Below are 16,888 nucleotides of genomic sequence, written 5' to 3' on the forward strand. Positions count from 1 at the left end.
TGGCAAACACTTGTAACAATGTAGATTGGAGTCTACCTTGTGCTATAGTCTTAAAATAGGCAGAACTGCTTATAATTTTCGTATTTTGCACTTTTAAAAGGATCTGTTATTACTGTTTATCATATCTTGATTCTATACACCAAGATAAAAACAAGGTTGTAGGTTTCTATTTGCAAAGCACATTAAAAATAAAACATTCTTAACAGGGACAATCTTGTCTCTGAAAAACCAAGTTGGAGACAATTGTTCTATGTCTCATTTTGTTTTTCAAAATTCTACCACATTATTTATATCATTTGTGCTGTGAGATTTTTTTTAATTAATTAATTAATTTGTGGCTGTGTTGGGTCTTTCTTGCTGCATGGGGGCTTCTCACTGTGGTGGCTTCTCTTGTTGCGGAGCACCAGCTCTAGGCGTGGGGGCTTCAGTAGTTGTGCCACGCGGGCTCAGTAGTTGCAGTGCAATGGGCTCCAGGTGCGTGGGCTCAGTAGTTGTGGCTCGCAGGCTCTAGAGCTCAGGCTCAGTAGTTGTGATGCACAGGCTTAGTTGCCCTATGGCATGTGGGATCTTCCCGGACTAGGGCTCGAACCCATGGCCCCTGCATTGGCAGGCGGATTCTTAACCACTGCGCCACCAGGAAAGCCCCTCTGCTGTGCGATTTTTTTAACAGGCTCTAGTGAAGTTCATCTTGAGATAAGACTACAAAATTACCACTTAACATCAGTGTTCTTTAAACATCCTGCGTTTTGCACAGTTTAAAAGTTTAAATTTGAAACAATTTCACAGCATCATCCAACGTGGTCCCGCACCGCTGGGGTACTAGTGCGAACGTCTGAGCCGAGGGAGGTTCTAAAACCCCCCTACCCCAGAGAGGTGTGTATTTAAGCGGTAACTCTACTCAATACTTTATAAACAAGGGATTGATTTTATTTCTCATGTTGTAAAAACGAATTGGAAATAGGGATCACGGAGGTCAAACTTCAAATCGTCAGAACCACTTCCGGTACCTGCGGGCGGAGGACGCGTCACTTCCGGCAGAGGTCGCGTCACCCAGGGGCGCGACCTGAAAGCCCTCCTCCCCTCAGCGGCTGGCGTCAGGCTGAGCCAGGCGGAACCCAGGCCAGCGGTGGCGTTTCTGGCGGGCAGCGTAAGGCTGGGGTCCCTGGAGTCGGCCGCCTACGGGCGCCCCGCACGGGCTGCGTCCCGCCATGAAGTTTCGGGCTAAGCTCGTGGATGCGGCCTCTCTGAACAACTTCACGCGTGAGTGGGGGCCGCGTCGGCCCAGGGCGGCGGGGAGGAGGGCATAGGGGAGGGCGGGAGGCCCGGAAGGGGCAGTGCAAGCGGCCGGGGCCCCGCGAGGAGGATGGGGGCGCGCTGGGCTGGCGGGCCGCTGGAGGATGGGGCGGGCGCAGGTGCCGAGGGTTGTCCCTGCAGATTGAGTCCTATCTCGTGTCTTTTCTTAACCCGGCCGCTGGCGGTACAGACACCTTTATCTGGCGCAGAGCGCCCTTCACAGCCCGGCCCCGTTGGTTCCCCCGCCCCCTGCGGCGCCTGGCCCTGCCCCGATCCCTGCAGCACCCGGCGGCCCCGAGTGGACGTGGGAGGGCTGAAGGCGGCCGGTAGGCGCCAGTTCACTTCCGAATATCGCGGTTTCCTTATTCCAGCCCTGATGGCTGGTGATGTGAACGGCGCAGGGTTGGTGGGAGGCTGGCGTGACCTCAGCGGCATTAAAGGCTTCCCGGTGGGTACCAGCGTAAACGTGATTTTCCCACCGGCAAGCTCGTCGGGCCGAACTGGGAGTTCTGCGAGCTAAGTTAGCGTCTGGGATACTTGGCGTGCTTCTTAGTAATTCCTTACTCGAATCCTTCGCTGTAGGAGTTAGTAACATGATAGCCAAGCTTGCCAAAACCTGCACTCTGCGTATCAGCCCGGATAAGTTGAATTTCATCCTCTCTGACAAGGTGGCCAATGGAGGGGTGAGCATGTGGTGTGAACTGGAGCAGGTGAGCGGAGGCTCTCTGAGGCCTGCAAACCGCCCCCACCCTCGCCCGCCACGAATGCCGCCGGAAAGAGCACAGATGTCCCCCCTTTTTCTTCCCTTAGGAGAACTTCTTCAGCGAATTTCAAATGGAAGGTGTCTCCGCAGAAAACAATGCGATTTATTTAGAGCTAACATCGGAAAATTTATCTCGAGCCTTGAAAACTGCCCAGAATGCCCGAGTCTTGAAAATCAAGCTGACTAATAAACACTTTCCCTGCCTCACAGTTTCTATAGAGCTGGTGAGTACGACGGGAGCGTTTCTGAAACTTCCCAGAGGATTCAAAAGTAGTTATAAGCCTAGGCTTTCTAACAGTATGTGGAAAGCTAATTGGTTTTATTAAAATGAAAGATCTGCACGTCAGTATTTGTTTTCCCTTGGAGTCATGTCCTCCTCATGTTTAAATAGCATTATGATCCCATAATATTCAACGAGGATACTCCTTTTCCTATGAAATAACACTTCTGCGTCTTTCTTCTCTATCTGCGTAATCCCAGCATCTCCATTTCTTTTACTGGTTTTGTCACCTAGTCTAGAAACCATGGTTTCTCTCCATTTTCACTTTTGAAGCATTTGTGTGTCCCTCCCCTATCCCACGCCTCTGTTGCTGACACCTTTAAAATGACCTCTGGTTCTCGAGGAATACATCTTTCTTCCACGCTACTACCAGATGAATCCAACGCGCAGCTCTCTTCAGGACACATGTACCCCACAGGCTGTCACTGCTCACAGAATGAAGTTCACTTTTCCAACTTACTGTCCGAAGCCCTTGACGTGTGGCCCAACCCATTGTAGAGCCAAATTGCAAACACCTGCCCTCTGAGTGGTTCCCCAGGTGTGTCCCGTTCTTTCCCAACTCCCAGGCTTTGGGGATGCTGGGTCTTCTCCTTGGAGTCTCTCCTCTTACTCTTTGAAGCCTTAACTTCCTTTAGCGCCAGTGCTGCCTCCTCCCTGGCCTTCCCTCATCCTGGCACCTCTCCTTTGGGTGAGTGTTGTATTCAGTTTAATGCTCTTTATGGAAGAGGATTTCTCAACTTTTTTTTTTAATTGAAGTATAGTTGATTTACAATGTTGTGTTAATTTCTGCTGTACAGCAAAGTGACTCAGTTATACATATGTATGCATTCTTTTTAATATTCTTTTCCACTATGGTTTATCTCAGGGTATTGAATATGGTTCCCTGTGCTATACAGTAGGACCTTGTTGTTTATGCATTCTGTATGTAATAGTTGACATCTGCTAACCCCAAACTCCCAGTCCATCCCTACCCCACCCACTCTCCCCCTTGGCAACCACAAGCCTGTTCTCTATGTCTGTGAGTCTGTTTCTGTTTTGAAGGTAGGTTCATTTGTGTTATGTTTTAGATTCCACATATAAGTGATACCATATGGTATTTGTCTTCCTCTTTCTGACTTCAGTCACTTAGTATGATAATCTCTAGGTCCATCCATGCTGCTGCAATGGCATTATTTCATTCTTTTTTTATGGCCGAGTATTATAACATTGTATGTTTATATATACCACGTGTTCTTTATCCATTCATCTGTCGATGGACATTTAGGTTGTTTCCATGTCCTGGCTATTGTAAATAGTGCTGCTATGAACATATAGGTGCATGCATCTTTTTGGATTATAGTTTTGTCTGGATATATTTTCGGCAGTGGGATTGCTGGGTCATATGGTAATTCTATTTTTAGTATTGTGAGGAACCTCCATACTGTTCTCCATAGTGGCTGCACCAAAACTTACATTCCCACCAACAGTAGAGGAGGGTTCCCTTTTCTCCCTACCCTCTCCAGCATTTGTTATTTGTAGATTTTTAAATTATGGCCGTTCTGACTGGTGTGAGGTGGTAGCTCATTGTAGTATATTTTGAAAATTAATCCCTTGTTGGTCACATCATTTGCATATATTTTATCCTATTCTGTGGGTTGTCTTTTGGTTTTATTTATGGTTTCCTTTGCTGTGCAAAAGCTTGTAAGTTTGATTAGATCCCATTTGTTTGTTTTTGTTTCTATTTCTATTGCCTTGGGAGACTGACCTAAGAAAATGTTGCTATGATTTATGTCGGAGAATGTTTTGCATATGCTCTTTCCTAGGAGTTTTATGGTGTCAATGTCTTACTTCTAAGTCTTTAAGCCATTTTGAGTTTATTTTTGTGTATGCTGTGAGGGTGTGTTCTAACTTCATTGATTTACATGCAGCTGTCCAAGTTTCCCAGCACCACTTGCTGAAGGAGCTGTCTTTTTCCCATGGTATATTCTTGCCTCCTTTGTTGCAAAGATTAATTGACTCTAGGTGTGTGGGTTTATTTTTGGACTCTCTGTTCTGTTCCATTGATCCATATGGCTGTTTTTTTGTGTCAGTACCATGCTGTTTTGATTACTGTAGCTTTGTAGTATTGTCTGAAGTCTGGGAGGGTTATGCCTCCTGTTTCGTTCTTCTTCCTCAGGATTGCTTTGGGAATTCTGGGTCTTTTATGGTTCCATATGAATTTTAGGGTTATTTATTCTAGTTCTGTGAAAAATGTCATGGGTAATTTGATAGGGATTGCATTAAACCTGTAGATTGCTTTGCTTAGTATGGCCATTTTAACAATATTAATTCTTCCAATCCAAGAGCATGAGATATCTTTCCATTTCTTTGAATCATCTTTAATTACCTTTATTAATGTTTCATAGTTCTCAGCATGTAAGTCTTTCACCTCCTTGGTAAGGTTTATTCCTAAGTATTTTATTGTATTTTTCTTTGATGCAATTTTAAAAGTTTTTTTTTTTTTTGCTTTTTTACTTTCTCTTTCTGATATTTCATTGTTAGTGTAAAGAAATGCAACAGATTTCTGTATGTTAATCTTGTATCCTGCTACCTTGCTGAATTCATTTATTAGTTCTAGTAGTTTTTGTGTCAAGTCTTTAGGATTTTCTATGTGTAGCATCATGTCATCTACATATAATGACAGTTTTACCTTTTCCCTTCCAATTTGGATGCCTTTTATTTCTTTTTCTTGTTTGATTGCTGTGGCTAACACTTCCAGTAATATGTTGAATAGAAGTGGTGAGAGTGGGCATCCTTGTATTTATCCATATTTTAGTGGATAGGCTTTCAGCTTTTCATTGTTACTATATTGGCTATGGGTGTGTCATAAATAGCTTTTGTTATGTTGAGGTATGTTCCCTCTATACCCACTTTGGTAAGAGTTTTTATTATGAATGGATGTTGAATTTTGTCAGATGCTTTTTCTGCATCCATTGAGATGATCATGTGGTTTTTGTCTTTTCTTTTGTTCTTTTTTAAATTTTTTAAATTTTTAAATTTTTTTTATTTTTTGGCTGTGCTGTGTGGCATGCGGTACTTAGTTCCCTGACCAGGATCAAACCCATGCCCCTACAGTGGAAGCATGTAGTCTTAACCACTGGACCGCCAGGGAAGTCCCAGTCTTTTCTTTTGTTGATGTGGTGTATAACATCAGTTTGCGTATGTTGAACCATTCTTGTTAACTTGGGATGAATCCCACTTGGTCATGGTGTCTGATTTTTTTACATGTTATTGGATTCGGTTTGCTAATATTTTGTTGAGAATTTTTGCATCTGTGTTCATCAAAGATATTGGCCTGTAATTTTCATTTTTGCTGGTATCTTTGTCTGGTTTTGGTATTGGGTCAATGGTGGCTTAATATAATGTCTTTGGGAGTGTTCCCTCCTCTTCAGTCTTTTGGAAGAGTTTGAGAAGGATCTGTAAAAGTTCTTCTTTGTATGTTTTGTAGAATTTGCCTGTGAAGCCATCTGGTCCTTGACTTTTGTTTGTAGGGAATTTTTTTTTTTATTACAGATTTTATTTCACTTCTAGTGATCAGTCTGTTCAAATTACCGATTTCTTCTTGATTTGACTTTTGGTGGGCTGTATGTTTCCCGAAACTTGTCCATTTCCTCTAGGTTGTCCAATTTGTTCAAATATAATTGTTCATAGCAGTCTCTTATGTTTTTTTCTGCAGTATCAGTTGATAGTTCTCCTTTTTCATTTCTTATTTTGTTTGGTTTCTCTCTCTTTTCTTCTTGGTGATCCTGGCCAGACGTTTGTCAATTTTGTTTACCCTTTCAAAGAACCAGCTCTTGGCTTTATTGATTTTTTCTATTTTTTTACTCTCTATTTTATTTATTTCCCCTGTGATCTTTATTATTTCCTTCCTTCTGCTGACTTTAGGTGGTGGTCTTTTTTTGATTCTTCTAGGCAGTAGGTTAGGTTGTTTATTTGAGATTTCTCTTGTTTTTTTGAGGAAGGCCTGTATTGCTATGAACTTCCAAGAACTGCTTTTGCTGCATCCTTAGATTTTGTATGGTTGCGTTTTCATTGTCATTTGTCACAAGGTACTTTTAAATTTCATTCTTGATTTCCTTCTTGACCCATTGGTTTCGTAGTAGCATGTTGTTTAGTCTCCATGTAATTGTTTTTTTCTCATTTCTTTTGCTGTGGTTGATTTCTATTTTCATGCCATTGTGGTCAGAAAAGATGCTTGAAATAATGTCTGTACTCTTAAATTTGTTGAGGTTTGTTTTGTGCCCTAGTATGTTGTCAGTCCTAAAGAATGTTCCATGTGCACTTGAAAAGAATGTGTTTTCTTTTATTTTTAATGTAATGTCCCCAACAACAATTAAGTGTAGCTGTTCTGTTGTATCATTTAGGATCTCTGTTGCCTTATTGATTTTCTGTCTCAAAGAGCTGTCCACTGATGCAAGTCAGGTGTTAAAGTCTCCTACTATTATTGTATTCCTATCAGTTTCTTCCTTTATGTTTGTTAGTATTTGTTTTATGTATTTGGGTGCTCTGATATTAGTTGCATATATGTTGACGAGTATAAAGTCCTCCTCTTGTATTGATCCTTTTATCATTATATACTGTCCTTATTTATCCTTCTTTATGGCCTTTGTTTTAAAGTCTGTTTTGTCTGATACGAGTGGTGCAACTGCTACTTTCTTGTCAATTCCGTTTCCATGAAGTATCTTTTTCCATTCCCTCACTTTCAATCTTTGTGTTTCTTTTGCCCTGAAGTGGGTCTCTAGTGTTTTTTTTTGGCCACACCATGCCGTGCTGTGTGCAGGATTTTAGTTCCTAACCAGGGATCGAACCTGTGCCCTGTAGTGGCAGCACAGAGCCTTAACCACTGGACTGCCAGGGAAGTCCCTGAAGTGGGTCTCTTGTAGGCAACATATTGCAGGCTCTTTTTTATCCAGTCCGCCACTGTCTTTTGATTGGAGCATTTAGTCCATTGACATTTGAGGAAACTATTGATAAATATGTATTCACTGCCATTTTAAACCTTGTTTTCCAATTGATTTTATGTTTCTTCTTTGTTCCTTTATTTCTCTTCTTGTTTTTCTTTTTGTGGTTTGATTCCTTTTATTTTATGCTTGTGTTCTGTTCTTTTTGGTTTTTGTGAATCTATCGTATGTTGTTGGTTTGTGGTTACCCTGTTTTTCAAGTATGTTAACCCCTTTCTATATCTACTTGCTTTAGACTGATAGTCATTGTAGGCTCAAACACATTTAAAAAAAAAATCTACATTTTCTAATTCTCCTCCCCTACGTTTTATGAATTTGATGTCCTGTTTTACATCTTCATGTTTATTCTTTTAGTTTGTTGTGGTTATCATCGCTTTCACAGATAGATTTAAAAATTTTTTTTTCTTTTTAATTTGTATGTTGGCTTAAGTGATTTACTTTCCATTTGTTATTCCCTCTTTCCTATAGCTTGTTGCTTCTTTTCTATTTAGAGAAGACCTTTCAATATTTCTTTTAGGCTAGGTTTAGCATCACTGTATTCTTTTAGATTTTGCTTGTCTGAGAAATTTTTTCTCCTCCTATTCTAAATGATAATCTTGCTGGGTAGAATATTCTAGGTTGCAGATTTTTTTCCCTTTCAAGACTTTGAATATATTTTGCCACTCCCTTCTGGCCTGCAACATTTCCATAGTGAAATCAGCTGATAGCCTTACAGGGGTTCCCTTGTAATTAACTCCTTGTTTTTCTCTTTCTGTCTTTAGAATCCTCTCTTTAACTTTTGCCAGTTTTTTTTTTTTTTTGCAGTACGCGGGCCTCTCAGTTGTGGCCTCTCCCGTTGCAGATCACAGGCTCCAGATGCGCAGGCTCAGCGGCCATGGCTCACGGGCCCAGCCGCTATGCGGCATGTGGGATCCTCCCAGACCGGGGCACGAACCCGTGTCCCTTGCATCAGCAGGTGGACTCTCAACCACTGTGCCACCAGGGAAGCCCAACTTTTGCCATTTTAATTGTGTCTTGGTGCACGTCTGTTTGGGTTCACCTTACTTGGGACCCTCTGTACTTCCTGTACCTGGATATATGTTTCCTTCTTTAGGTTTGGGAAGCTTTCAGCCATAATTTCTTCAAAACATTTTTGATCCACTTTTCTTTCTTCTCCTTCTGGAATCTGTATTATGCATTGATTGGCATGCTTTATATTATCCCATAGATCTCTTATCTTGCTTTCATTTTTTTTTTCTTTTGGCTTTCTGTCTGTTGTGATTGAGTGATTTCCATTATTCTGTCTTCCAGCTCACTTGTTCATTCTTCTATGTTATTCATTCTGTTATTCGTTGCCTTGAGCTCAGCTTTCATCTCGGCAAATTAATTTTGTAATTTTTCTTGGCTCCTCCTTGTTGTCTCTAGTTCTTTTTTACAGTACTCTGTCTGCACTTCTGTCAAAAGCCTTTCTTAATACCTTCACTATTATCATCACCACCTTTTTGAACTTTTTCTCTGTTAGACTGAAGAAGTCTGTTTCATTGTTTGTTCCTTTGGGGAATTCTCTCTTGGTCTTTTAACTGGGAGTGGTTCCTCAGCTTCTTCATTTTACTTGTATTTCTCTTTCTCTGAGCTTAGGAGAAACAGTTACCAACTGTGGTCTTAGAAGGCTATTTATATGCGGGAGTGTCCCTGTGTAGCTTGTGTAGGTTTAATATTTTTGGTGTGAGGGCTGCCTTTAGTATGGATGCCTTTTGCCGCTCCTCAGCACGTGTTGGCCACTACCCCCTTGATGGGGAGTGTGCAGATGCGGCGGCTTTTGCATGTTCCCGGAGCCGCAGCAGTGAGGGCAGCTGGTGCCCCCTCCTGGAGTTCTCAGCGGTGGTGGCGGCTGGCACCTGCCCACCCAGAGCCCACAACAGAAGCTCATGTGTCTTCCCAGAGCCTGCAGCGGTTTGCACGTGCTCCTGGAGCCTGCGATGGCAGTGGCAGCTGGCGCCCACTCCTGACACTCTCAGCGGCAGCGGTGGCTCACGCCCGCCCCAGGGACTCATATAGGTGGTGTTGTGTTGCCTGAAAGTGCGTGTGCACGTGGAAGGAAGCTCCTGTGGCGGCCCCGCCCCTCCCTTCACACGTCCTCCAACAGTGGCACGTTGCCTCTCTGGTGGGCCCAGGTACGCCCTTGGTCATGGCCACACCACACTCCAGCCCCTTCAGGCAGCCCACCCCAGTCCTCTCCCTGGGTCTGAGCTCCGAAGCCTGCGCTTCAGCACCCAGCCCCCACCCACCCCGGCAGACACGTGTCTCAGGCTGGGCAGGGCAGGGCGGTGGCATCTCCCGTGTGTGCAGGTCTCTCTCCATTCTGCCTTCTGTAAACTGGTTGCTGGATTCTCCTCCAAGGTTCTACAGCTCCCCCTCTGTCCAGGCTGATCTCCCTGCCTGTGAGGGGACATCCAGGGTGTGGGCACCTTTCCTCTTTCACAGCTCCCTCCCTGGGGTGCAGGCCCCATCCCAATTCCCCTCTCTGTTTTGTTCTTTTCTCTTTTGTCCTACCCAGTTGCGTGGAGGTTTTCTCGCCCTTTCTGAAGCCTGAGGTCTTCTGCCAGGTTTCAGTAGGTGTCCTGTGAGCACCGTTCTGCATGTGGATGTAGTTCTGATGCATCTGTGGGAGGTGGCGAGCCCGCATGCTGCTCCTCCACTGTCTTGATCACTCTCTTCCTCAACCTTTCTTCCTTTTTCTCAGCTCTTTGCAGTCACGCAGTTCTCAGAGCTAATCTGTATTTCACCTCACAATATAAGTGTGGTGTGGTTCTAAAGTTACTTAGGGAAAAGTAAGAGAGTAACATATCATGCTTTTCTTTCTTAAAGTGCAGAATATGTTGGGCTGTGGAGTCTCAGAGGAGCCCATGCACATAGACAGGTCGAGTTTTATCCTTCCAGCAGCACACGAGTGTCCTGTGCACACAGAACAGTCTCTTGGTCCCTTCTGCATAGCAAGTCACTTGTGCTTCACGACTTTACACTGCTCTTCTCCCTGCCTGGGAGAACACTGTCCCCCTCGTCTCTATTTTCCCATGACTGACAGCTCATCCTTGTTCTGGTCCTATCTGAAACGTCACCTCTCGGAGAAGCTTTTCCTGACTTCCCACTCTAAGACCCTCCTCACACGCTCACCTGGTTGCTGTTTTGCTTTCTTCAAATCTGTAGTGATTATATGTAGTGCACCCAGCTTGTATAGTTTGTGTTTCCTTCCTTACCCACCTGTACCTCTGGAACAGAGGGAACCTTATCTTATTCTTGTTCACCACACTTCCCAGCTCCTAACAGGACCCCAAGCTGGATACGCACACCATAAATATTTGTTGAATTGAGAACATTCCACTTAGATTTGGTATCAACTTTTTTAGTCTTTCAGTTCTTTTTTTTAAGTGTTGACGGGATGATACAAATAATTTTTAATTTTTCTGTTGGCAGTTATCCGTGTCAAGCAGTAGTCGTGTTGTGACACATGACATCCCTGTAAAGGTTATTCCTCGAAAACTGTGGAAGGACTTACAAGAACCGACGGTCCCGGACGCTGACGTGAGTGATGCCTGGCGTCCTGTCACTCACCACGTATTAAATGGTGTGATTTGAATTCTCTGACTTTAGATAAAGTCTTGCCGTAGGTTTTATTTGAAAGTTGTATAGTGCCTGAAAAGAGATAGTCTTTTTTTTTTTTTTTTTTTTTTGCAGTACGCGGGCCTCTCACTGTTGCAGCCTCTCCCGTTGTGGAGCACAGGCTCCGGATGCGCAGGCTCAGCGGCCATGGCTCACGGGCCCAGCCGCTCCGCAGCATGGGGGATCTTCCCGGACCGGGGCACGAACCCGTGTCCCCTGCATCGGCAGGCGGATTCTCAACCACTGCGCCACCAGGGAAGCCCAAGAGATAGTCATTTTTAAAGGACACTCCCAGAAAAAAAAAAAAAAATTGCAGTATTTGTCTTTAGTTGTTCACATAAAACATCCTAAAGTAGCGTTTTACATAATAGGAATGCCCCATTCTTTACAGTTAGGAGAGAGAAAGTCTTGCCCAATAATGCTTAAGTAAAACTAAGGTAGTATTTTGGAGGACCATCGCATTTATTGGGAGTAGCGGTCCTAGGCGCCAGCTTGGGTTTCACAGAACGTGGTTTTTTCCTTTGTCTCGTAAGGAGTGATGCCCAGGGTGTGTGGGAGAGCCTGCTTTAGTTCTCCTGACAGGAGTCCCAGAGCCACTGGAAGTAAAGATGATGCCCAAGGGTCAAACTCTTGCTCACGATGTATTGAAGAAGAGACCGTGAAAATACAGTGAATGGAATATTTACTTGGCTTTTGCTAGAAGACATCTTTGCTGGGAAAAAGCCAGCATCGTACCAAGTACTGCTGCAACCCAGTCTGGGCACTGCTGCAGAGACTGGCCCCCAGTGTTTCTGCACAGGGTAGGAGGCAGACCTTGAGCCTGGGTGTGAACCCCTGGAGGACGGCCTCCCCCGGTGCTGAGCCTTAGTCCCCTGGGGCACGTGCAGAGGGCATCTTGGCTGCAGGGCTGCAGTCTTGGAAGCAGGGAATGCCTGCAGGGACATGGTCACTGATGTCACCAGAGGCAGGCATGAGTGAGTGAAGTTGTAAACTTGTTTTTCTTTTTATATTTTAAAAAGGACCTGTATTCAGGCAATTTAAAAACAAGATTCCAGAGCTTTTAAGCGTACACACATTGTGAACAGGTAATGAGCACCTGTCAGTACTTGACTATGTTATGTCAATGTGTTAATACTCCTGATTTTTCTCATTTGCTTTATAGGTTAGTATTTATTTACCAGTCTTGAAGACTATGAAGAGCATTGTGGAGAAGATGAAAAACATCAGCAATCACCTTGTAAGTCCTAACTTCTTGGAAAAGAGCTCCCAAGTGTGTGGTTTTGGCTGCATGTCCTGGGAGGAGCCTCGTCTGATGGAGTCTTGGTGCCCTGCCATTCACCATGTGGTGTCCGCGTGGGGCGTCCCTCACCCCCTGGCTCTGGGGGCCTGGCTGGTTGTTGAGAGCCTGCGGTTTTACAGGTGCCTGTAGCAACCTGCTCAGGTCTTCTCAACTTTCCTCACTCGCATTGCATTTGCCCTAGTCCCTCATATCTATATTAATAGTATGTTAAGGATATATTCAACAGTTCTGGCTTTCTTTCCATATGTTCTGGACAGCATATTACATGTTTTATCTGATAATGTACATATTTTCTTATGATCACTGATGCTGGCCTCTCTACTTGCCAGATGTCTCTGTGAGCCCAGGACGGAGATCCCCCAGGACACACCCCTCTTCCTGTAGGCAGCTCTTAGGTCAGCTCGAGGGTCATGTTTACTTCCCTGTTTTCTTCTGTGAAGGTTTTCTGCCAATGTCATGAAACGCTATATGTGACAGTGACAGTGTTGGGGGATCGTGTGGGTCATTCTCCTTCCCTCCCAGGGTTCTCCTGAGTTCTGCACTCACCCCCAAAACTCATTCGATTGTGTCCCTGGATGTTTCATTATAGAAACCCCGGTCCACCTGGTGAAACCTTTGCTCTTCGGTGTCTGCAGGCCAGTTACCTGCCACATGGCTGCCCCCTCCCTGCAGAACTCCTCTAGACTCTTGTCCATCCCCACAGCACCGGTTCTTCCCAGGCCCCGTCTGTGCCGTTCACACTTGGCTGCTTCTCTCCCGTTGTCCCCTGGAAAGCACTTAGCCCTTCTCACTGCTCATCAGAATTCCCAGACCTTCTCCCACCACACTGGCTGTAAGCCCCTCCTCTGCCGAGCTGCTCTGTTCAGCACTACATAAGTTACCTGCTAGCACCTGGGAACCCCTCCTAAAGTGGCAGCTTCCTGAAAAGGGAAATTGTCTTAACCGTCTCTGCGTGACAGCCACCCACTGTGGGGTTGCCATTCAGCACGTGGGTAATAGGTGTTTGCGCATGGACCTGGAATGAAACTTAGTTTCAAGAGATCTTTGGAATTACAAAAGTTTCCTGAAGCCTAGAAAACGTTGATGGGCTGTTTTATCACCGCAGGTGTGCTCGCTTGAGAGTAATTTTCTTCCATAACTTCATCTTTATAGATTTCACTTTAATTTAGGATGGCTTCAGATGAAGCAGTGTGTCCTGGGCAGACATGGGTGTTCTGCTCTGCCTGCCTTGATGTTGCCAGTTGTCAGGCTGGGAGCTTCCTCTGAGGATACCCTGGGGACCTCCAGAGAGGTTCGAGAGGCCCAGGAGAGAAAAGGCAGGCCGAGTAAGTCAAGGATCCGATTGTTTGTTCTTTTGGTCCAAGGGAAATGAGTCAGCAAAGTCCTTTAGATAAAATCATCAAAGGTGTTTTTCTCTTCCCTGGAGTGTTTAAAAGCCAGAATTTTGTGGAAGTGGTTCCTGCACTGTGAAATACTAAGGGGAAAGTTGTCAAGCATATGGAAAGTTGGAGTAGCCAAATGCATAACGAGATCTACTTGAGTAACCAGAATTCTGTGTCTGAAGATTACAGGCAAGAGACCTAAGGAAAATGACTAGGACTTAACACATTAAAAATATCCCTGTCCCGTCAGATGCCCCAGCGGCCCTTGATGAGATGCCATCCTTACCTTACTTCCTTTAATGAGAGACGTGGCCAGTGGGGGTGGGTTGCGTGTACGACTCAGGTAGGAACAGAAAAAACAGGCATGGACTGACAGAAGTCTCCACCAGGTTTTAAGGCATTGGGCTCCCCTCCAACCAAATGCCAGTTCTGGTTCAGGAGGTCTGCGGTGGGGTCAGGCTGAGTTTCTGACGGGCGCGCAGGGATGCTGTTGCTGTGGTAGACACGTGGGTCGGCGGTGCTTGGTGGTTGGAGCAGTGCTCTGTTGCTTACACCTTGTACGTTGTCTCAGCCTCAGAGGAGCCGAGTCCTTGCAGCCACCCTGGGCCCCCCACTGAGCGGTGCGCCCAGGTGCTGGGTGTTATCCAGCACGGGAATGGCAGCCTAACTGTCACAATGGCTCTGTGACTTTTTGTGAATCGAGATCATTTATGTTAGGTTCCCAGTGCGTTTAGCCACTCTTCCGTAAATGGTGGGTAATTATCATTTGGCGAATCTCCGAAAGAGGTAAGACTTTGTCCAAGTCCCTAAGAAGCAAAGTATGTTGATGTGGCTAATACTCTGGCCATCGCTCACAAAATAAACATGGCGACCAGTTGTTCAGCGTGTTGCTCGTGAACTCCCTTGGCAAGTTCTGTTTGAACACTGCCCCACACCAGGCACCGGGTGTGGTCAGAGGTGTGGAGCTACTGTTTGATCACTCAGGCGGTGGGGATGTGAAGAAAGTTGCGAGAGTGTTTGAAGTCTGGAGTGAATCTAGAACCTTGCAAGCAGCCTTCTTGAATAAATCTGTATTTATATAAAACCTGTTTTTCAAAAGCGGGGAGAATTTACAGGTAGATACTGAGTGTGTGCTTACTCAAAGCAGACGGGCCTGTGTTAGCTTTAGAGTCCCGGTAAGCACAAGGACTGTTTTACATACTTCAGTCAAGTATTGTGTCCAGATAAGAGAGCGGGCTTAGAAACATCACCGTGTGTTTCTGGGTAGTGAAAGAATAATGAATTCTTCTCATTCAGAGGTATGGTTACTAGATGATGCAGCAAGGAAATGTGGAGGCTGTTTTCTGTGTAATGTCAAAGCCTTAGAAATGAGAGCTCACTCAAGTTAAAAACATTTTTTGATTTTGTTACTAGGATGGAAACTATTCAGAGTTCACTAATTTTAAGGAACAAGAATAAGGTCTGCTAGGTGACACTCTGAAGTAAATCTGTCTGAGATTTAGCTGCAGCTGAGCCCTGCGGAGCAGGCCGTGCTCCGCTCACCCATGACCTCTGCCCCTCTTGCTGCGCCTCTAGAATGGCTCCTCGGCCAGACGACCACCATCACCTATGGCGGCTCGGTGGCCTCTTGCATTGTTGGTTGAGCAAAATGCTGGCTTGCATGCTGCTGCACGGGCTTTCCGAAGACCTGCCAGGCTTTAGAGGTGGCCAGATACCGACGGTAAAAGGCGAAGTGCAGCGTGCCCTGGGCAGATTGCCCAAATCTTGGTACCTGTATCATGTCGTGGTACCTGTATCTTTCTCTGAACTTAATTTCTAGATTCTGTCCCGTTTAGAGACCCTGTTGGTTGGTGGAGGGCAGAGCTTGAAAGGAAAGGGCCCCTCTGATCTTGGGAGAAGTTCCAGGCACTGTTGGGGCGGGGGGAGGTGTGGCCGGTAGGGGCCACGGCAATTGGTCACCAAGCCCAGCTGTCCTCTGAGTACGGAAAGCCCAGCGGCCACGGGGCCCCGCAGCTTGTTGGAGTCCTGGACACCTGACGGCATCTTCGGGCCTTTCTGAATTTGGAAATCTCACTTCCCAATGTCTGAGTTTATTTTTCAGGTAGATGGTTATGTTCTCCTGATATTCTGAAGGCTTTCTGATTATGTGGAATTGGCAGTTGTAATAGATGGTTTGGTCCATTTATAAAGATAAGGCAGGTGGGGCTTCCCTGGGGCTTCCCTGGTGGCGCAGTGGTTGAGAGTCCGCCTGCCGACGCAGGGGATGCGAGTTCGTGCCCTGGTCCAGGAAGATCCCACATGCCACGGAGTGGCTGGGCCCATGAGCCATGGCTGCTGAGCCTGCGTGTCCGGAGCCTGTGCCCCGCAACGGGAGAGGCCACAACAGTGAGAGGCCCACGTACCGCAAAAAAAATAAATAAATAAGGCAGGTGGTGAGCTTCTAACTTCACGTTCTCTTCCGGTTCTCCTCCCTCTGTTTTGCAGGAGTCACACAGTGTCTGTGTTGTCAGAGCTGCTAGCAGGGACCCCCAGCCTCACCTGTTCTCAGGTTTTCCCACGGCGCTCTGCACGTGGAGGGGCTGCTCTCCGGGGATTTCTGAGTCCCTGGCTCTCAGACCTTGTCTTCTTGCTGATGCCATGTGGGGCTTGGTGCTGTCAGGAGTGCCCTGCGTCTGGGGGGGCTACCTTGTCACCTGGTTTGTTGGAAGCTGATGTTCACTTTTTTATTTCCTTTTTCCTTTTCTTAACACTGTAAAATACTCAATTTGCAGATTATTGAAGCAAACCTAAATGGAGAATTGAACTTGAAAATAGAAACTGAACTAGTATGTGTTACAACTCATTTTAAAGATCTTGGAAATCCTCAATTAGGTAAGTTTCCTGCTGGGTTATCTCCTCATCCATAAAACCTGGGCTTGGGCTCAGTCTCCAAGAGCCCTTCCAGCTCTTCACATCCTGTGCCTTCTCCCAAAGATTGTAGTTTCTCACATGGGGTGGAGTTAGACATGTAGATGACACTCATTTTCTCCTACTTGTGTGTGTATTAAAAAGTAAGAAGTTTTTCTTTCTTTCATTTTTTTTTTTTACATCTTTATTGGAGTATAATTGCTTTACAATGGTGTGTTAGTTTCTGCTTTATAACAAAGTGAATCAGTTATACATATACATATGTTCCCATATCTCTTCCCTCTTCAGTCTCCCTCCCACCCATCCTCCCTATCCCACCCCTCTAGGTGGTCACAAAGCACCGAG

General features: G+C 45.4%; 1 protein-coding gene across 2 annotated transcripts in view; it reads left to right on the top strand.

Annotated features, from left to right (window-relative positions):
* Positions 1-1,022: 1,022 nt before the first annotated feature.
* The window catches only part of HUS1 (HUS1 checkpoint clamp component), a 29,776-nt gene continuing 13,910 nt past the window's right edge, over positions 1,023-16,888 (top strand). Inside the window, exons 1-6 of one of the 2 annotated variants that reach the window (XR_004475790.2) lie at positions 1,023-1,260; positions 1,876-2,003; positions 2,104-2,280; positions 10,769-10,876; positions 12,117-12,191; positions 16,408-16,507. Coding sequence is in view for 1 of the 2 variants with exons in the window: in XM_004277942.4 (XP_004277990.1) it covers positions 1,209-1,260; positions 1,876-2,003; positions 2,104-2,280; positions 10,769-10,876; positions 12,117-12,191; positions 16,408-16,507 (640 nt within the window). In the remaining variant the exon portion in view is untranslated. The remainder of the gene's footprint in view (positions 1,261-1,875; positions 2,004-2,103; positions 2,281-10,768; positions 10,877-12,116; positions 12,192-16,407; positions 16,508-16,888) is intronic. The other variant, XM_004277942.4, reaches the window with a different exon arrangement.

This window comes from Orcinus orca, chromosome 9, assembly GCF_937001465.1.
Source record: "Orcinus orca chromosome 9, mOrcOrc1.1, whole genome shotgun sequence".
NCBI lineage: Eukaryota > Metazoa > Chordata > Mammalia > Artiodactyla > Delphinidae > Orcinus > Orcinus orca.